Genomic DNA, 22,502 nt, shown 5'->3' with positions numbered 1-22,502 from the left:
CTCCTGGGCTGGTCGGTGGTGATGGTGGCTACTGAAGGTAGAGACAGAGAGATGAAGGCAATAGTGGAACAGATAGGCGACTGAGCATTGACCTGCCTGGGAGGGGAGAGTGGAGCCACGGTCCGGAGGAACAGTCCATGGGGGGAACACAAAACAGTAGCTGGCTAGGGGATAAATACATACAAAACAACGAAAGAGCACGGAGAAAAAATGGCCTAGAGACTAGAACGAACTGGCAAGTGACTGAGGAATGAAACCGGGTAATATAGTGAGCAACCTAATCAAGTGCAGCTGGTGATAAGGGAGTGAGGAACAGGTGAACGTGATTAGTGTTAATGGGCAAGAGACAGTAGGAAAGGTGAGGGAGGCCAGAGCGGCTGAGCAAACCTGACACTTATGTTATCATCTCTTGTTGTTTCTGATCAGTCTATTTCACAACCTGCTTTTCTCGGTGGCACCCTGACTTGTTATCCTCATAAGGAAAACTCCTGGAAAGCTGCTGAAGGTTTCAACCACAAAAAACAACACAGCCAAATGCTGACTGGCGTTACACTCCAACACTTGCTAAAGATTATTCAATAGTGAGATTACAGCTACTTAGTCAGCATCCTGAGTAAATCAAAAAGCTTTTAAAATGTTTGAGCAGAGTTTAGTTTTGTAATCCCCATAGTTTTAGGGTCAGTGGTTACATCTGACAATAGCTAAACCCACAACCCTCTGGTAGAGATCTCATATAACACCAACAAACCAAAGGATCATGACCACAGACACCAACCTCAAATGTCACTCTCTAAAAGGAAACCAAACTGTTTGTTTTGACAAATACTACAAGCTCATCATGAAAATCCAAATGTTCTACGTGGAGCTGAGGGCAAGTTGTAGCTACGTTATCCCCTGGGAACCCAACTATGATTTGTTAAACTCAGGTCATATCAAGTAAAATGAAACGCTGATCATACCAGTCCTATTTAGACAGCATGAAACACAGAGATCCATATTTAAAGCAATAATTTGACATTTTTTGGAAATGCTTCTATTCATTGACTGCTGAAGAATTTGATGAGAGTTTGATATAATTCTCATATTTGTCCATTACATATAAATCTACTGTGCAGCTAGTTAGCTTTGCCTAGAACAAACACCAGAAAAAGGGCTAACTGTAACTATTAGTAATGCATTTCAAAATCCAAGTGACTGTATAATGAGGAAAAATCTGTGCCAGTTATGGAACTTTAACATTTTACAGCAATATGAAAATGCAAGATGGGGGAAAAAAGCTATTGAGATTGATGTTTCTGCAAAGAGAAAGTAAGACAAGTAAACTGTTGCTTGCTCCAGACTTTTATGGAGCTGTCTTCATAGTCTCACTTAACCTATTTCAACCCCTGCAAGTACAGTGGACAGACATACAGTATAATGACAGCGAGCAGCATTTCTGAGCTGCCATCTGGAAACTCTATCAGCTTTAAAGCTCGCACTCCAGTTTTAAAGTAATCAACAACAGATTCTTAGATGCAGCAAAGAACTAGATTGATGTTATTTTTCTACTGGTTAACATTTTAAACAAAACCGCAATCTGCGTATACAGTCAGTCATGTCTGATACACATCTAAGCAATAGCATACAGCAGATGGTGTGACACTTCAATGCTCCTTAGTGTCCTACTGACATTTATGACTAAGACAAATAGACCTGAAGCTGTACTAAAATTTGAAATCAACATTTTTTTGTGGTTTGGAGCAACTGTAACATACAAAAGATTTCTACATGAATATGAAAACCACATATTCAGCAGCAAAAAGATGCTTTTTTTTCACTGTCTGAAATGATGAGGAATGCAGTGGCTCAGCAGCCTTGAAGATATCTGACACCACTGTAGAGTAGAGCAGGAGAAAACCCATTCATTTCCAGCTTCTGTATTTATTAACAGTAGATCACGTATCAAAGCACCAAGGGATAATGTATCTAGCCCAACACACACACTTTTCATGAAACACCGAGTTCAGTTACCTGGGTGGCACTGGTCCTGGGGGAGGGAGGGAAGGGAGCAAAAATGATACAAAACAACTTTCAAAAGCTAATGTTGACCCACAGAACAACTTTCACTCCCTCTGAGCCTCTGAAAGAAACCCCTCATGGTCTGAATGAAGCAAAAGCCCACAACTTACTAGTTGTGTTGGGCTGCACTGAACTGGAGACACAGCTGTCCTTGAGCATCTGAAAGCCCCCCCACCCACCAACATGCTGGTTTAACTCAGTGGTCAATCCTTAAGTGAAAGGGAGGCACCTTTTTGGCTCCACAGAGTGATTTCTGTACACTACAATCAGCAGTATTTGTGCCCTTAAATACTTGTATTGCTCCTGATCCACTGCTCAGTGACCAAATGCTAGAATGCAATGCAGTAGAAGGCTATAGTATGTTTAGATGCCGGTTTCAAACCTCTCATTTGTCATCTAAAAATACAGGATAAGGTTAAATTTTTGAGCTGGCCATTAGTACTTCCTGTGGTAAGTTGAAAGAATAGGATGGGGATTACTATGAGTGGATAATGTGTCTTCCATCTGTTCTATGACATTTAATACTTGCCAAGTTTTTGGTATCATGTCCATGGTGGTTCACTGAAAAGAATTATAGGGTTTTTCCTCTCTTAGACTAGAAAAGATGTTCTTGTTGAAACTGCACAAACCAAAATAGGAAACTTAAGATTTGAGCACTAGCAGGAGACTAGAAGCTCAATGATGACCTTCCATTTAAGCCTCCTAAATATCAGAGATGGACAAATTGGAACAGCCACACTTTTGTCACATTTTCAGGAAGCACTGATGCCAAAATCTACAATTTCCTGATTAACTAACTGAGGATTAAGGCAACACACCTTTTGGCACTATTATCTAGGAACATAAGAGAATCAATTGTCATTCTGATAAATTGTAATCTGGGTAGGATGAGTATAAGGACCTCTGAGTGTGTCCCAAGTAAAACAATAAAATGTAGATTGAGGGTTTGAATGAGATGCAAGGTTTATTACGTTTGACATTATGGGATAATCAAAGTCAGAATACATCATCTGGGCACCATGGATATAGCCTACACATCAAATTTATAATCCATCTAATAGATGTTAAGATATATCAGTCTAGACCAAAGTGTCTGAACCAACCACCAGGATGACCGTGCCATTCCTACAGCCATGCTGTTGGCATGGCTGTAGGAATGGCAGGACAAATACTCTGATTGTCAGAAAACATAGACCAAACCCTAGTACATCTAGAATTTTTGCAATTACATAAATAGTGCCTTAAATAATCATATACCTTTAAATGCTACAGAAATGATCCTTTAAAGAGCAACAGTAAGTCGGTCCTTGAGGAAACTCAGTTCCTGGATGATTCAAAGAATATGTCTCTTTGAATATCAAGCTCCTGCTGAGCTGAGCCCTGAGAACATCTTGCTTCCAGGCCAAAGACACGTATTGGTACACTTTTTTCCTGTGAAGGACAAGCAGACATGTTGCACATCCATCATGCCATGCTGAGGGCCAGAACAGTTTAACCTGCCAGGCAGTCAAGCAGAACCTGGAGGGTACCTCTGTTACATTTTAGCTTCTCTATGGCTCACATTTCTCAAATTTAAAGTCGTTACTTTTTGTGAAGACAATAACATTACTGTGTTGCAAAGTAACCCTTACAACTCTTCCTGTACTTTCAACCTGCTTAAGGAAGCTTGGTGAAGCAGTACAGATACAATATGTACATGGGTGGTGCCAGGGGTCTTGGTAGGTGGATAGATTGACAGATTTGAGCTGGCCTCCCTGAAACAGACAGACACTCCTGGAGTTCATCTGGCAAGCTGTAATTCATAGAGACTGATGTAGACTTGGAATTGGCAAGTTAAACCCTTAGTGGTCCACAAAGAGAGATTTTCTACATGGAACTAAGTACAACACTGCCCTTGAGGTGTAGGCAAACTAGCTGCAAGAAGTGCAGTATTTCCAGAAGACAATGCAGATAATCTTTTCCTTTCCTACAATCGACTCCATTAAAAGCCAAAGTTTAAACAACTATCTACAAAACATTCAAAGTGACCAACGAGGCTGCTAGCTTAGCTTTGGTTAACATCTCTCTGATACAGTGTAAACTGAGGAGGTATCCTGGAGGATCCATTAAGCCACTATAATAAACCAACCTCTCTGAACCACTACCTCTGGCAGGAAATGGCTTTTTCCATTTTCTCCCTGAGCTACTCCCTCCTCCGGAGCCAGCATCTCCTGCTGGCAAACGATCATAAAATATACAAATAAAATATCTGAAGAGGGGCTGAGGATAGAATTAACAATTATAAAACATATTTTCATTTCAGCACAGTTTTTGACAATACTAAATTGCAACTTGTATAACATGTATTTGTTTTATATTAAGCCTAGATTTATTTTTGTGGAGCCTGGCAAACAGTCATAGCAGTCTTCTAAGTAAAATTGAAGAGAAACCGACTGCTACAACAAAACATCAAGCAGACATTGGTCTGCCCTGTTGATTTACTGTATACTGTACCTACTTCAAACTCAACAAACCAGCAATCAATATGAACTACTGGACCATCTGAAACAAAGGCCATGACACAAACTATATCGTCATGGCAGCGCAATGAAAAATACTGCCTTGGCTCAGGACAACAGGCTGGAAAAGTGTATAAAGCTGAGCTTGCCTATAGGTGTGACCTAGATTCACTGCTCTATCAAAGGCATATATTATCTAACCCAAGGTAAGGAAAAGTCAGTAGCTGCACTGGGTAGCACAAGTCTATGGTACAGGAGCTTTCACAGAGGGACTTCTGGGTGAATGGCAAAAATAATACAGAGGTGTAGTTTCCATTAATAGATCTGTCACCATTACAGTCTCATACTCTCACACTTTACATGCAAATAATCTCATAAAAACACTGATGCAAAATTAGACACTCACAAAACAATATACAGAGTTTTTTCAAAGTGTTACATCTAAATACTCTGCAGGGGAACCAATGCTGGTTTAAATGCAAATGACTTTAAAGGAAAAATGTGCTACTATATTCCAAAGCAGGATATACATTCATAAAACCTCCTTTATAACAACAAATTTAACAGACACATTTTAATACCTCTAACTTAGCATACTCACTACTTAGCTCTACTATACACATTTCAATCTGTGAGAAACTATTATAAAGTTTGAACTGGGAATTGATGTGAAATCAAATGAGCTCGAAGACATTCTTAGCATACACCTGGTTTTGCTAATGTTGGCAATGAGACATGTAGTGATGTCACCCAGCCAAATGGAGCAGCTTTAGTTGACTTCCATTGCAGGAGGTGAGATTTTAGTTAAATGCTCACTGTGCTGTTGGAAACAGTCACCATAGCAAGATATACTGTATGTGTGTTGTATTTACTTCAGATCTGTGTGAAAGTGTCCGTCCCTGTATAATAAAACTGTCAAATATCCATAGGAGGTGTTTTAAGAGGCTTGGCGTCTACTGTTTTGTTTTCTAAAAATGTACAATGAATCTAACCTAAAAAGAAATGAATGAATGAACTGAGCTGAGAGTAGCAACAAGATATAGCCTGCATCACACAAGAGAATGAAACGAAGCAATATTAGCATGAAAAGTAAGCTACATGAATAACAGAAAACTGGAAATCATACATCACATTCTGCATGGATTATCAACACAGATTAACCACTATAGCTTTACAAAGTGGCTGGCTGAAATACCACTGTGAAGGGACCTCTATCTAAAAGCGCAGGACTATGCAGTTCAACTTCATGAAAGAAAGCTCCCATATATGGGCCTTGATAAGAAACAAAAAGACTTCAAGGTGTTGGAATATCTGCCTCACAGTGGCTCCCCACTGGGGTGAAATCCTACTGGAGAAGGGAATGAAAACAAATACATGAACCTGAAGGCAGAGCACGTGACACTTCAAAGCAGTCCTACTCTACAGAGCCTCTTTCTTAAGGCCAGTGTGGCATGGCATTTCACTCACACCCTTATGAAACCTAAGTCCAATTGACTTCCTGGTCACCTTTTCCTCCTTCATCTCACTTTCCCTGTCCTTTCTCTGAAGAACACATGAATTCCATTACTGTTTTACCATCTCAGCACACCATTAAAGCTGAATGTCAGACCCTGTTACTGGGCCTATTCTTCTCAAGTCACTCTTGTGCTTCATGTGATAAAATCCTTTTAAAAGACAAGTAATTCAGGCAGGGACAGAGACTTGGGTGTCAGTAATAGATGACAGTTTCAGAATATTTACACACTGTTTTCGTATTTGTGAAATAAGCAGATAACTCTCATATTTTAGTTAATTCATATACATTTGCTGAAAAATGAATTAAAACATTTTTGTGTCAACAAGTGATTCAAGAGGCATTACAGGATATTGCTAGAATACCATGAAGCTTGGCCTTTAATCAGCATGTTACTGACTCATTAAACATTCATGTCACCCTGCATCACATAAAACACAGTCTTGGCTTTTTCTGTATGCTTTTTTTCAAGAGGTTAAACAGCTGACTAAGGATTCTCAGCAGCTGGCATTTGTAAATCCGGCATGTCTTGTTGGCTTTCCATTCAAATGAGGAGTAATAATTAGTGAGCCTAGAAGACATTCCTCTTGCTAGAGGCAACATTATGGCCCTCAGCCTAAACCAACAATGGGAAAAAAAACAGGGCTGACTGCAGCCAAAGTGAGCCTCCAGATGGGGCTAAGTAGGAACTAGTAATCTGTGGACAAAGGAGGTGAGAAGGTTGAGTTAGGGAGAGGGGCATACTGTAATGTCTGAGGACCCTTTGACTGAATCACAAAAATGTATGCTACGGACACAACATGTGCACTGCCTGTCCCTGCTCGCCATGTCTGTGTTGTGCATTTGTTTTGATTACTCACCACTCTCACTCTTTTCAATGACGTCGACGACCTCGCCTGCTTGAAGGCTGATTTCTGCAGGCTCTTGTTTCTCGTAATTGGCCACCACCACATATTGATCCAGGAGCATGGAGTCTGAAGCATCAAGACCTGGTGTTGATGGAAAAAAACATGCTGTCAGCCAGCTGCCAGCCATAGGTCCACGAGAACGACTGCTGGACACCCGTTGTGCCATAGGCCACTTTGTCTGTGGAGCTCAGCCAATCACAATACTGACAGAGTTCAGTGCATCTTCCTGAGAGTCTAGCCATAGAGCTGCATCCCCCTCCAGCCCAACATCAAGGGCAACGGAGATGCTGAAAGTCAAGCAAAAGAATCTCCCTCCAAAAGCTAAAGGATCAGACAGTCAACTGCAGAAAATCCATTCTGTGTTACTGATGGGGCCTCATTCCTAATGTCCAACAAAGCTGAGACCAGGTCAGCAGATGCAGGTAGACACATTAACACAATGGAAAGAGGAGCAACAAGGATAAAGCAGAAGGGACTGTAGCATTCATAGAAATGTGAGCTAAAGCCAGCTGAGGACAGTAGTGTGGGAGAAAGAAATGGTTTCCCTTGGAAAATAAACCATCTGCAAAAAAGCCTCCTTCTCCTCAGTTGGGGCTGGAGCTGGAGGAAGAGTAGGGGGTTGTGTACACCAATCATAAAAGCCGGCACTAGAGGCCTTAAATAGAACCAGATGAAGAGGCTGGAGCTGTGATCAGGGGGATGGCCCTCTGTTTCCATGAAATACTAGAGCTCTGACAACAGCACGCAGTGTAGCCAATGAAAATCTTCCTTTCTCTACTTTGCTCAGTTAACCATATAAGCACCAGCAGTGACTTAGTTTTTTTCACAGTTTATGCTTGCTCTCATAACTTGATCACATCCACTATTTAACCAGAGTTTGGCTCATACTAATTACAGGAATTACTTTCTTAAGACAGAAACAGATGTTTTCATTTCTTAAGATGTATAAAGAGCATATAGTGGCCAATATGTTATAAGTATCCACAAAACTGTCTCCCCCCCTAAATTGGTAAATCTTAATTATCTGTACTGAAACCTTAATCATGAAAAATTTCTAAAACAAGTATAGCTGAACAAACTAAATCAGATTTAACAAGTGTCAGCTGGAATGCAGACACAACTCCAGCTGAAATTCGGTTCATACATTCAGAGTTCAAAGCTCCCAAACAAAGGGAGCTACTGTCTGCACACTTTAGTTCATATCTGTTTACCGAATAATGCTGCTAAAATAGATAATCAATGTTCTTTTATGATGAATTGGAATCACAATAATAGCTCTACTAACACAGCAGTGATCACAATATTGTGATCCCATCACTTCATGTGCTGTTTTAACTGCCATGAGTTACTGTAGTTAGTGAGAAGAAAAATATTATATATATTAGCTCTTCACTCACATAATAACTCATATAAATATTTCCAGGAAAAAAATCATCACCAGAAGAAGAAGAAGAAGAAACAAGACAATGCAAATAAAACATTTTTTAATGTGGTAAATATGGAAAGAGGAACTCCATTTTATCCTGAGGATGGAAAATAAGACCAATTCAGATGGAAGGTTTTATGCTTAAATAAGGAATGACTAAAACAACTAGGATTAAGTTGGCATTTCTCCAAAAAGCTGACCTGGTGATAGCTCTTCAGTCTGTAGATTAATAATGCTCTATATCTGGATAACATTTTGCATTCAATTGGGGAACAAAATTGGAAAAATCAAGGAGATGAATATCAAAATGAACTCAAGAAGCATCATTAACATCTCAAATGGTATAACTGCCATAGAGTCTGACACTGGATTACTGTGGTTGGGCTGTGGTTTTATGAAGCTTCATGTTATTTGTGCAAGCTGCTTTGTCAAACCACAAAGATGGGTGCAGAAACACTGGAAAGAACGCATTATTTAAATTCTGGGTATCGGTTACTTGTTTTTCAAAGTGTAATATGACAGCAATTACTTCAGTTACAGCAAACAATGATATTTCTTTTGACGTTATTCTTTGAAAAGTGTGCTGGGGTACTTTGTTTGAACTTAGATCAATTAACACAGTAATAATGTAGAGTTAACAAGGAAATAAGATGACTCATGCAAACAGTGTTTGGCTATTACTATTACAGAATGTCTGCCAGTGAAAAAAGTCTCACAGTTGTAATTCATTTTTATTTACTTCCTCATTTGAAGTCAGTGCTTTTATAGAATCTTTTTTCCATGCTATGTTTTAAAAGGCCGCTATCAGACATCACAACTTTTGCAGCCTGCAGAGGTGGTTAAGGTATCGGACAAGCAAACAAGGAAACCAAAGTGCTTGTAAATCATGTTCCTTGCCATCACCTATGGTCTTGGCTTGCTCTAGATATAGAGATTTATTAGTATGTAATACTTTTACTTAACGCATTTAAATTATTTCTGCTTTACCTTTTCAGTAATTTACCCACTGGTTAAGTAACCAACTGTATAAGAACCACAACAAGCAACAACCCTGTGGATTTACAGCATCCTGTGCTGTTGCTTACTTCTTGTGGCCTTGATATTTAATAAGGACCTGTCATGAGCTCCATGCCAAATAAATGTGATTTCTTGGACATTGTCTTATCAAAATAAACAACAAAAAAAAAAAGGGGGGGGGGGACTTGTCAGCAATATAATTTCATGATAGATAAACATAAAACTCAACAAGTCATGAAATCATAAAGCTATAATCTATGTCAAGTGATGTAAATAAAAGTTTATAAAACACGCAACTAACTGCTGCTTGTGTTGACCAATAAATTTGAGACCTGAGGTGATGGAGTAAAGATTTTGTCAGCAAAGTCAATAGGACAAAACCTAATATTTCAGCCTCATTCAGGAAATGAAATATTTAGCAAGAGTGGGAAGACAGAGCTAAAAGAAGGAGAACATATATGAGAAAAACAAGGTCAAACAGCCTTGGACTAATTTCAAATAGGTTACGTGTAGAAAAAGATGAGCATAAAATTAGCTATATGTTAGAGCTATATGCATATTGTGAACTGCATCAGCCAAGTAAAGTCAATGTACTTCAGTCACCCCCTGAAAGAAGGTGATTTCACATGGCATGCAAGTGTTGCAGAACAGTGAATCTCATGTGAGTAGCCCCACTGAAAATGCAAAATCATGAATTCATTAAATACATGCAATATATCCACACACAGAGATGGCTAAAAACCTTTAGCAAGGAGGAACACAACTTAAAACAGTTAGCTAAACCTAATGACTAAATAATCAAAGTAATAGATAACTGGTGGAAACAGTTAACAGCAATATGTAAAGTTTAACTTAGATACAAGCAATAAATAAATGGCTGAAACAGCGTACAGTAATGGATCAATGGCTTAAATAGCTAAAAGTAAGAATAAATGGCTGAAACAGCCTGCGTTTGTGACGTAGCAGCTGTGTAAATGTACACCAACACTGACAGTTATGGTACATTGTATGAAACAAATATTGACGGTGGGTACATCAGACAAAAGCAATGGGAAACTCTTGTAGTGTGTGTTAGACTGAATGTGCTTATATCTATATTATACATAACATGTATGCACAACATATCTGTAACATATTTGTGAGGGTAAAAGGAGAAAGTATTTTCTTCTTGGCTTCCATCAGATAGCCCTATTAGCTACTTTGTGTTTATATCTCTGCTCACTGAGATTTATACACGCGCTTCCTGCTCCCACCCTTGCACTCCCAAACGTCCTAACTCCGTCCAACCCCCACCCCGACTCACCCGTCATCAGCTCCATCCAAACATGATGACAGGAGAGAACTTTGCAATACTTTATCACCAAACGGAGGAAACCAGGGAGTGCAGTCTACCCATAACATCACAAGGAATTTTTCTTTAGGAGATACTTTTCAGGACCAAGCTTTTTGTTTGAAAGTACAGTTGGCACTGGCCTTTATTTGCTAATGCAATATTTTGAACCCTGGCATAACTTTATGAGAGCAGAACTGGGTCGAGAGGAGTAAAATTTGGCAAAGTGCAACGCCTTTGTTTGGCTCATCAGCAGCAGATGTGCAGTTGGATTAGAAAGGGACCCAGAACTGCTGTTCAGTGTAGTACAGATGCACTCATGTCACTGAATCAGTATGTGGGCCCGAGGGACCAGGGGTAGACCACAAACAAATAGTGCAAAAACTCTCCCCCAAATCATCTTACAATAACGCAGCCTTCACATGGCTGTTAAAAACGGTTCGGTATCTTCATTATCTCCCCTTGGTCTGTTGATCTTTTCAATTTTTCAGACCCAGACAAATGTGTAAAGGTTATAGAATTTAAAAAGGTACACCACCCAACATTTTCAAATATTTAAAAGGTAGTGACATTTCTTTGTAAATGCACTGTTTTCCTTTGCATTTGCAGAGCTGGGATTTGAAATTAAAAACTTCAAATCAGTGTTTATATCCATGTTAGCTTCCTAGGAGTCTTCTTTCTTGCTTCTGTTGCTGCATTGCTACATTTCTTGAAGATTACCAACTACAAATGTCAATCAGGGGAATACTATACATGAACCCACAGCAGGACTGTGTATCATGTAACAGAACATAATGAAACAAGGACCTACAGGTAAAGACTATAGTCCATGGCACTAAGAGAGGCAAGAACCTCCACACTAACTTCAGTAGTTAACATTGTACTGCATGTTCCTGATGCAGATTTCCAAAAAGTCTGGAATCAGAGGCAAATCTTTAACTTACTTCATTATAGAACAGTTTCTGGTGTTGTTAGCAAGCAGCTTAAGTGCTACTTCCAGAGTTCACTTTCACAAATGGTCACTTATCAGGAACAGAGTGTATTTGATCTGCACATTGCTTCAAGGGGTGAACCTTGATGACCTTTAAGTGGTAAACCCCTTAACTGGTAACTTGGAAGAAAAATATATTTCTGCACTGATGTTAAAGCTGTATCCATGAAATGAACTGCAATATAAAAAACAAAATGCAACATTTATAGCTGTTTATTGAGGAAAAAACGCTGCTGAAACTGTATGGTTGTTAAAGTGATCTGGAGGTGCTTATTTGCTTTAACAATTTCCTATGCCAAATTAAAACCTAATCCGTTCACAAACACAAACACACAAACTCTTTGACCCACTCACTACCATCTAACTCATGAACAAATTAACCCTTTTCCTGCCATCAAGCATACATGCACAAATACACACACATATACCCACATACCGTATGTAAACACCCACATTGATAAAATCCCAATCACACATACACAACTTATAGGCCCCCAGATACCCACAGCTCAAATAGAAACAGCAAGTCTGCACATATAAACACACTCCCTCAGTCCATGTGCAACACTGAAATGGTTTCCACTTGCCACGTAAACCTCCTCTCCTCTCCTCTCCAGCTGCTTTTCACATGCACTACACCCCCGAGCGCTCCATTTCTTTTTCTCCCCTCATCACTTTGTCTTTTGCTCATCTTGCTTTCTTTTTGTACACAGATGATCACTAATGCTTTCAAGATGACAAAAATCTCCAAAACCTCAGCATCCTAAAAAGTATCTGACCCTAGAATCAGTTATGTTGACTGCTCAGATTCTTTGCTTTTACTTATTCAACAGTTACCCTAGTCGTTCTTCCCTGTGTACAGATAAAGCATTGCTTGTAAGTACTTCATCACTGTAGTACCTTGCCAAAAGATGTTTCCTTTGGGGTTCGGTTATGACAGCATAACTCACAGTTATCTGACACAGATTTATGCTGACAAGCTCAGCATCCTGACAACTCTATATGTTAGACAGAAGATAGCATTTCTTTCTTTGACTTTAATCTCATCGTTTTTGAAGTGGGAGTCAAGGTTTGAAGAATCTAAGATGTTGCTCTGATTTCTTCTGCTTGCCAGGTAAACAAAGTTCCTATTTGAACTTATAACCACTTGCAGTTTTGTGGTGAAGGGTTACATTCTGCTGTTTGGGGCAGGGGCTCAGTCAATTCTTATGGGAGACCTGCACCATGTAATTATTGAAACCATAAGCTGCAGCTACAGCACAAATTCACCACAGACTTACTTTATCTGTTGTCTTGCTTTAAAGGAGAAAGATTAGTCTCTCAGCTGCATTAGCCACTAATGGCTACCATGGGGACAATAGGTGTAGAGATCAAGTGTGGAGGGCTTGTACTGTATGTGCTCTGTGTTTACTGTGAACAGTAAATTAAGATGAGCACCGGACATAAAGGGTGTTATTATTGTTTTCATTGGTAGACTTGATCCCATCAAATGAAATTTTTAAATACTGAAATATTTGATATCAAACTAAACCATTCAGATTAAAGCAGCTAAACCGTCCATGAAAACAACAGGCACTATATGACAAATTTTCCAGCTCACCAATATGAATATAACTAGAAACCAATCTAATATCTTGCACCGGTTGAATGTAGGTTACTCAGCACACACACACTTAGCTCAAATAAGACCATTTTTCCATTTCACTATGTAACTGGAATTCCGTGTTACGTAAAGCCTCAATACCATGGAACACCAAATGAAATTAAGTTGGGTCCTATTTCTTTTTGGTGGTAACTCTGGTACAGTTTTTCCTCAGAGTGAGTTGCAGACAGAAAATTAACTTACAAGTCATTTATGAAGACTTTCATTGACCAGCTATGCCATACATAACTGTGGCAGACTGCAGGAAGGATGGCCACAGCAGCATTGCATCTGATTGCAGGACTAATGTGTAATTTAGTAATGCATGTTGGTATTCTAAGACCGCGTGCATGCAAGTGCATGTACACACAAATAACACAACACTTGCACAGCTGTTCACTAAAGTCATCTCATACTTTTCCTGCTGCCTCCTACGCCCATATCCCCATGTTCAGCTGAGGCACTCAGTCTTTCTGTCTTCCATGAACTTGCTCGCACACACAAATCCAACAGCATAGAGGAACAAATAGGTGATCTCACTCAGAATTATGAAAATCAGTGCAGCAGAACCAGAAAGATCATATTTTACTACTGTTACAACTGTTATTCTAATAATTTCTTAATCTGCTGATTACTTTCTTGGTCATTTAATTAAATCTTAAGTCTAAAAAACTGTAATTCACATTTTTTCATAAAAATTGAAACCAATAATCAATAGGTATCAATAAATTTTCTATCAATCAGTGTATTAATCCTTGCTGCTCTATTCCACATGTTCTTCTTCCTTGTCAAAGCCCGGTGCCTGCTGCAATGCAACTCAACCGCTGACTATTCAGTCAGAGACTCAGGTTTGCTAGTCGTGGTCAATGTAGCCTACAGCTGCCAGCCTCAAGCAGACATGATGGCTATAGAGGCCTGGTCACTTCTTTCTCACTCCACACCCACAGATTTTTTTCACTTTCAAATTTTTTGTCTTTAGACTTAATGCTAACTCAAGTGACATCACCGGAGGCTGTTTATCAGATCGATACTGCTTCCTTTGGAACCACAAAAGACTCCAGTTTTTTCCATGTATGCAGTAGCATTCCCCCAGGCATGTAAACAAATGTTTCAGTGTCAAAGTGGAGGAGCCCCCTCTTAAAGGTTTAAGCAACTTTGTGAAAACCAATAATAAAAACTGTTGCAGCTTGTACACAAGAGATGTGAAGTAAGCATTAAATACAGTAAAGACAGTATAAATGGATGGAGAATGGATGGATGTATAGAAAAACTACCACATCACTGATTCTACTGACCAAGGTAAAAAGATTTCTGACCCTTACCTGATTTATGTTTGCCAGAGCCTCCACAGTCTCTGGAAAAGAAGCAACAGCAGAGAAGCATGATCAGTATGAGTGTGAATGCAGGTCAGAACATTAATACAACTTGATCAGTCCGATAACTGATTACAGCTGAATCCCTGCCTGAGACCATCCAAATGCAGTTGGCACACAAGTACCAGCCAAACCCTCAATGAGAATGCATGCAGAACTTGACCCACTACGAGAGGGGAGGGAGTGGGTGGAATACACATGAGTGTGTACAAGGACACAGTAACTGTGTCAAGGACAACACCAGAGCATAATCATCAAATCTTTTAGCCAATAAACTGCTATGCAGACTTGGTGTATAAGGGGGTGATGCAGCTGCCTCTGTTTAACAGAACAACATTCATTTACTTGACAACAGTACCATATCCCCTTTGGCAAGGCCCATTCATGTTTAGAAGTGAAAGCGTCTTTCTATTCCAAAGCACGAACTGTAACAACAAACTGAGTGGATGAGGTTAAGTGTCAATGAACCCGCTCTGTGCTTTGATGCTCATCACAATCACAGAGAGACAATCTGTGAAATGTGTGCACATTTACTCTGTGTGCTCCTGCTGCAAAACGTGCAACTCTGTATGACTATTATGAGGGAAATTTTTGGTTAATTTCTTACAAATATAAACAATTTAAATTCATCGCTTATTGGTCTGATTTAATACCACTTTGAATGGAAAAGATTAGTTAGAAACCCACCACTGCTGTTGGCTCTGTTCAGCCAGAGCAGATATACAGCAATCATTTTAGTTTGGCATAAATGACTAATTTAGAAGCAAGCCAAACGAATGATGGTACAATAAACACAGAATAAATACATTTTAATTCACTTAATAAAGCGCTGTCAGTTCAATTTGAGCACTCATGTTTCATTTGCTGTAATCCGGGTACATAAATGGTGATAATTCACATAATTACTGAACCCTGTTTGATGATAATTTGTTATACAATTGAAATGCATTAACATTTTAAACAGATGCATATGTACTGTATAGTTGGTGCTGGCTGACTGCAAGTCTTTGTTTAGTTAACAAAACTGCAGAGAGAGAGCAGAGTGAGGAGAAGCTAAGGTTTGATCCTGATGGGAGCAGACACCTGGCTCTCAGGAGAGCGCGCCAGGAGGACCAGAGCCATGGCTAGTTATGGACATAAATATGTGTTTGGATAAACTTTGTGCAACATTTACCTGGCTACAGCTTGTTCATCATCTGTGATTCACTGATTCCAGTTAACAAGAAAGGTATAAATTTAACTCTTTAGCCATTTCTGAAGCAGATTATTTCACATTTAGGTTTTGTTTTTAGAGGATAGGAACAAGAGTATAAGATTACACTGTAATTCTAAAATCAGGGTACAGTACATTAGCATCTGGCAAGCACCATAAAAAGATTACTCTAGATCAAGCTAAGCAACACTTCTTGCTTAAACAAAACATTTTTTAGCAATAGCTGTATTCCTCTGTTACTTAAGATAAAGTCATTTTTGGCACAAGGCTTCTCTTTTTCCACATGGATGAACAAATACAAGACAGATCAGTTGAGACATTTCCAATCACACATGTAATAGATTACAGTTCAGTTCAGCTTCATTAAAAACATAAATTATATATGAACTAAAATTTAAAAAAGTTCAACAAACAAATTCAACCATGAATAAGCTACTAAATTGGATTGCAACTCAGTAAAAACAATGTTTAGATTGGAGCTTCAAGTGATGGGAAAAACAACTGCTGCATATGAATTTCATAACTTTCTATATGGCTTGATGGGTAGAAAACGCAAAAATGTTTATGCCGAGCCAACAGAAATAGAGTTGTAGTTGATTCAGAAAAGAAGCATAATCTAAGCAAGTTTTGCAGTATCAGTGGAGAAAACTCCCAGCTTTAGGAGAGGAAACCATAGATCTGAAATGAAAAATCTACCTCACAGATCATATACAGTGGGAATAGTTCACATGCACTTTTTAGAATGGAAAGTGGGCAAGGTGAGCAGTGGGAGCCTTCTTCCAGGTGATGTAGCTTGTGGGTCTGTTTCAGTTTGATAGTCTCAGATACTGTTTACCACCGTGACCTGACCCCCGATTAGAGCTAGAAAATGGATGGATGGAGATACAGTACTGTTTATGTAGTAGTAACATATGTTAAACCTATCTGAAGCATTGTACGATAGATTCTGTTTATTTTGCCTAAACCTGGTAGGGTGGTGATGAATCTGAGGAAGCACCGTGGATGGTTGGGGAGAAATGGTGGGAATAAATTAGGTGCTCAACATGTCCTGCTAGCTTGTGACCCGTAGCACGGAGATTAAATAAAGCTCTTACCAGGAGGAGATGGAGCAGACAAGTCTGGCTCTGTGCACTGTGCTCCTATCACCAGTAAAATCAAATAGAAGAAAGGAAAGGGGAGCACAAATATGTCCAAACATTTTTAAATGTTTAAGATTTTGCATGTGTTTTAGCAGTAAATTTTACCCTTTAGTTAACAACAGGGGGTCACAGAAGTTGAAGATCTTAGTTCACACAGTTCTGTTTTGTACACACAGTACATGCACATGCAAATTGACTGTGTGGGCTGAACACATTAAAAATCCAAGCCAGCGAGGGTACATCATAAGTCTGAGTTGAGAATAACCATCTGTTTGCACATAACTGCAGCTCATTCTTTGTTGGTGGGCCTATTAGGAAAGGAATGTGTGAGATATTAGGTCTTTGCTCACATTTCTCAGCCAAGAGTCTGCCCTACTCCATGTATACATTACGGGCCTTCCTGTCTGTCCTCAGGTTAACCTCTGCAGGCGCGAACTCCAGCTCAGGGATCAATGGGTTTACGTCACTCGACCAGGAAATTATTATGACAAAGTAGAGGTGTGTTTTGCACAAAGAAAGTGTGCAGTAGCAGTTTTTGTGTATTTAGAAAAGGTGACTAATCAATTCCCCACGAAGCACACATACAAGCACAGTAAACTCATACTCAGCCAAATCTCTAGCAAAGATTGGTCATGATTACACAGTAATGTCAGGGAAAACAACATTAGTTTGACCACATATCAGCCACTAATAAGTAGCCTGTAGGCAAAACATTGATGTAAAAATAATCTTTAGGCTGTAAAGAAAAGACTTTAAAACAACTTCACTGTCTCTCATGTAATTTAAAATCCATGATTGTGTGTGACATTGTGTTTACACATTCATAGTCCAGAGATTCATCTCCCATTTGGGGGCAAAAATTAGGTTCCCAAAAGGAAATTATTCTATTTAAGGGGTACCAGTGGGGCCAGGCACGTAATGGTTATACTTGAGACTACAACAAAAGAAGCTAAGTCAGTACAATGTCTTCCAAAGTCACAAAATTGCGTGTGGATCTGTGTACATGTATGTACAAGGATTTCTAAGTATCTGTGGAGAAATGTGTTTAGTACAATGGCATAATCATGTGTTTTCAATGAAATTTACATATTTTAAACTTATTTAACGATGCCCTTGTCATCTTAACTAAATGGATTTGTTTTAAAGGAAACAATGGAAACATACGTTTTTACGTGGTACTTAGGAGTGATTTAAGAGAACTGGCTACATTCACCGATTTCCTCAAGCTGAGAATTTGCTCTTCTCCCGTCTTATATGCCACTTTTGGATTTGACCTGATATCATAATGCCTTAAACTGAATGAGAGTTTAAATATGATAAAGAATGTAACTAACATAAAACGCATAACAAGACAGAGTTAGTACAAAACTAATATCCCGTTCACCAGATCATCATGGCTTGCTAAGAAGTTTTTTTTTAGTTTTTTTTTTTTAGATTATATCATTTTCACTGTCACATTTCAGCACAGCAACTTCTCCAGTTCAGGAGTTCTCTGACAACTGCCTCAGGGTTTTTTGTGTAGGTCTCTATCATCCTCTATTGCACTCGACAGTGTAACACCACCTTCTGTGAACTATAATATTATCCCCATCTAATATTATCATTAATGTCACATGTCCCTGCCCACCCTTCGTGTCATTAAGCTTTAGAAAGACACATTTTAGTATCTGACCTCATTTTATATCATCCTCCCTTTATTTATGTGACATTACAATTCTGTTTGGAATACACATCATTGACAGCTGTATTATTAATATATTCTGTTTTCAGTCCATTGACTCCACTATACTGACAGTGACAAAAGTATTTGTTGATTTCTGACACCATGACTTGAAGGTCTGTATTGTAAATTAATCTTTTTACTCTTTGGTAACATTTATGTGAATAAAACGTCCCCACAAAAACGAGTGAAACAAATACCTTATCTAATCATTTTAAGGGGGTGAGTTATGCAAATGATCAAACAACATGAGCATGCACATCCTCATGAACAGGTGGCATTTATCAGGCTGAAACAAGCAATTTCCAATAGGTCTGTGCGGTTTGGATAGTTTAGTGACCTCACATAAACATAAGAAAGGTTTACGGTATGAATACAAATTCAAACCCAGTGGCCTTGAACTGACAGGGAATAACAGTACTTCTTGGACTCTACAGTTTTATCAGAAGAGGGGCATATTCTTCTGTGCTTTCAGGTTTAATCATACATTATTTAAGAATGCTGAGTCAATATACTCCTCACAGGGACTTCTTTGCTCAGAATCCCGTGTCTAGATTTAGAGCTTATGTACCTGTATGTCTGTTATACTACAGTACACCTTCGGAGTATTGAGAAGTTTAAGTAAAAATGCATCTAAGAGCTGAAATACATAGTTGGTATGGTTCAGGACAGCAAGGTGGTGAAGTGGTTAGCTCTGTTGACTCACAGCAAGAAAGCTCTGGGTTTGAACCTCGCAGCTGACCGTAGCCTTACATGTTCTCCCCGTGTCTGTGTGGGTTTTCTCTAGGTGTTCCAACAGTTCAAAGATATACAAGTTGACTGGTGAATCTAAATTGTGTCAGCTCTGTGACAGGCCAGTGAGTGACCTGGCCAGGGTATACACTGCCTCTCCACCCAGCATCAGCTGGGACTGACCCCAGCTTCCCCGTGACCCTCTACAGGATAAGTGCTATAGATAATGGATGGATGGATGGATGGATGGATAGTATAGTTTACTCTGTAATTTGGCTGTATGAAAAGTGAAATGACATTTAAACCGGGTAAGATGGATATGTTTCTTGGAATTATTCATACTCATTATTCATACTAGTCATTGGCTATGACCCAGTTGCTGGCCTCAGAACTGGAGACTGTCTCCAGGCGCTGTGCTGCAGCTGTGCACTGTTCCTAATAGTTAAGATGGATCAAATGCAGAGAACAGATTTCCCTGTGGGGAATAACAAAGTGTAACTTATCCAATGCCATTCTAAAACTATACTACAAAGCAAAGTCACACTGCACATTAAAAGCTACTTTTCAGTGAAAGCAAAAACATGGACTGGCATTGATGATACACATTGTCTCAGCAGCAAAACACCTTCAAGACAAATGATGTGCAACTAAATGACCTCACTTGCTGTAAACAACACAAAATCTGCATAATTGTCAACATTAACACTGAAGCATTGAAAGAATGGCTAAACTTTGTATTTTAATTTTATATTTGGCCAGTGGCATTTGTTGTCATACAGCAAATCTAAACTCATTAATTGCATTTTCAGCAGGTATCCTATCATAAACAGTTACCTGAGATGCTGATCACAATCCCACAATGTAAAATGATTTGTAACAATATGAAAAACTTGTTTCTATTATCCTAATGTATTGTAATGTCTATTTTTCTAACTATGTCTCTAAGTTTCTACAAAAGTTCCCAAAGCTCTTGTGAAATAGTTAATAACTATCCACCACTAAGTCTCTGAAACCTATTTAAAAGAATGCATCATTATTTGAATGACCTGCTGTTCAAATATATACCTGTGAATCTAAGTAATCATCTCATTGGTTTAGAGAATTACAAGCCAAAAAAGATTTAAAACCAATCAGTGCAGCAGTGGCCTTTACATTACTTACGTGTTGGATATTTTTGCAATTTCAGCTGTTGACTTCACACAGTTAGATCTCTGAGAAATATTTAGCTAATCCCTTTTGATAATAATCACCTTTATTTGGCCAAGTATATTACACGCAAGCAATTTGTTTCTGGTACAGAACCGAGGCAACCATCTGCGGCGCCAACTCAACCAATAACTCTAACCATCAGGGGCAACTTGGGGGTTCAGTGTCTTGCCCAAGGACACTTTGACATGGGGACTGCAGGCACCGAGATTTGAACCTCGGACCCTCCGGCTGAGAAACGACTGCTTTACCCACTGAACCACGGTCGCCCCAAATTGATACAAATGAGAAGGCATGTTTTCAGCTCATATACCCTCTGTGTAAGAACCTTCCACATGGGTAAAATCAGTACACTATTATATAGTCTTTTGCACAAACGAACCATATTAATCTCTTTATCAATATTAAATCCAAAAAGCCAATTGAGGCATTAGAAATAGAGCTAATGATTATTTGCATTACTTTTTATGTCTGTTATTATAATGAACAACAAATCAGCACTTCAGCTTCCTTTCTGAGCAAACTCACAGACACAGCTTTTGCCTCAGAGTAATGTGATGCTATCATTCAACATGTCAGGAGAAACAATATTCTTCAAGCTGATTGCATGGCTCCCTCTTGTGGTGGAGCAGCATTACATCCATTTATTTATTTGTTTAAAGGTTAAATAGGTGCGGTTCCATATGTTAACAGTAGATGGCAGTAGCAGAGGAAAGCTTGACAAACAATATCGCCTCACTGTTGATCATAAAAGTGGCTAACTACCAGCAAAAACAGAAATGAAATGGATCCTAATAATTTTCACAAATCACAGTAAACATCTTAGAATAATATTTATTATAGTCTATACTCCACAAATAACCTTGTTAAACCATTTATAGAAAACTCTCACTGTTCATGTTTCAAATATTTTCTAAAACTCTTTCTTGGTTTACCCAAAATGTGATGAAATAGTTTTCCAGTTCAGCAGAAATGCAACTTTATGGTTGTAAACAGGTATTTCCCTACCCATTTTAATCAGTTAACATGCAGTAACAATAAACGCTTCTTCACTGTACTTCATACACAAATTTTATTGGCATTGCAAAATGACCTGTTCTGTGATTATTAAGAGCTTGTGACTCAAGATAAAGTTCAAAAAGTCATTCTGAAATGGTCCAGATCACCCAGTAGTGAACTGAGCACTTGGCCTCAATATCTCAAGTAAAGCTTCACTGGATTGTCTCTGAAATTAGAGGAGGCACTTGCTTTGAAATGGGATTAGTATGTATTGGTGTGGGGGTTAGAGGTGCCGGGTCTGGTGGTTGTAGAAAGACCACTCAAGAGGTTACTCCACCACATTTTTCTCCTATAGTGTGATGGTAAGTTTACAGTATGAGTAATATCTGATGTGTTTAAAACCATAACTTAGAGAGGAAAACACTATCACAGACATACCTCAATAGAACTGAATTTAAACAAAAAGTAAAGAAGCCAGCCTGTAATTACTCCCACTCTGACTTTGAACTGAGTATGATAAATGACTAGCCTGAGAGCCTGCAGCAGAGACGTGAACTCAGCCGCACTCCCATGACACCACTGATCCTTATGCATTTGTTCTGGGATCAGGTGTCACCTCCCACAAATCATTATTAATAAAACACAGTGCCTCTCAGCCAGCATCAGTCATACATCGCTGACACACAGCAAAGCCTCTGGACCAAGATGGGTCAGTAGGGGCATCTGCACCAGCTGCT

At 39.0% G+C, this 22,502-nt stretch overlaps 1 protein-coding gene across 4 annotated transcripts in view; it reads right to left on the bottom strand.

Annotated features, from left to right (window-relative positions):
- The window catches only part of sh3pxd2ab (SH3 and PX domains 2Ab), a 52,826-nt gene that overhangs the window by 17,325 nt on the left and 12,999 nt on the right, over positions 1-22,502 (bottom strand). For all 4 annotated transcript variants that reach the window (XM_020600791.1, XM_020600814.1, XM_020600804.1 and 1 more), the window contains 2 exons: positions 14,706-14,737; positions 6,930-7,058 (listed from right to left, as the gene is read on the bottom strand). In XM_020600791.1, the coding sequence (XP_020456447.1) occupies positions 6,930-7,058; positions 14,706-14,737 (161 nt within the window). The remainder of the gene's footprint in view (positions 1-6,929; positions 7,059-14,705; positions 14,738-22,502) is intronic.

This window comes from Monopterus albus, unplaced genomic scaffold (genome assembly GCF_001952655.1).
Source record: "Monopterus albus unplaced genomic scaffold, M_albus_1.0 scaffold3.1, whole genome shotgun sequence".
NCBI lineage: Eukaryota > Metazoa > Chordata > Actinopteri > Synbranchiformes > Synbranchidae > Monopterus > Monopterus albus.
Note: the sequence above shows the minus strand (reverse complement) of the source record. Positions and strands in the feature narration are given on the sequence as shown.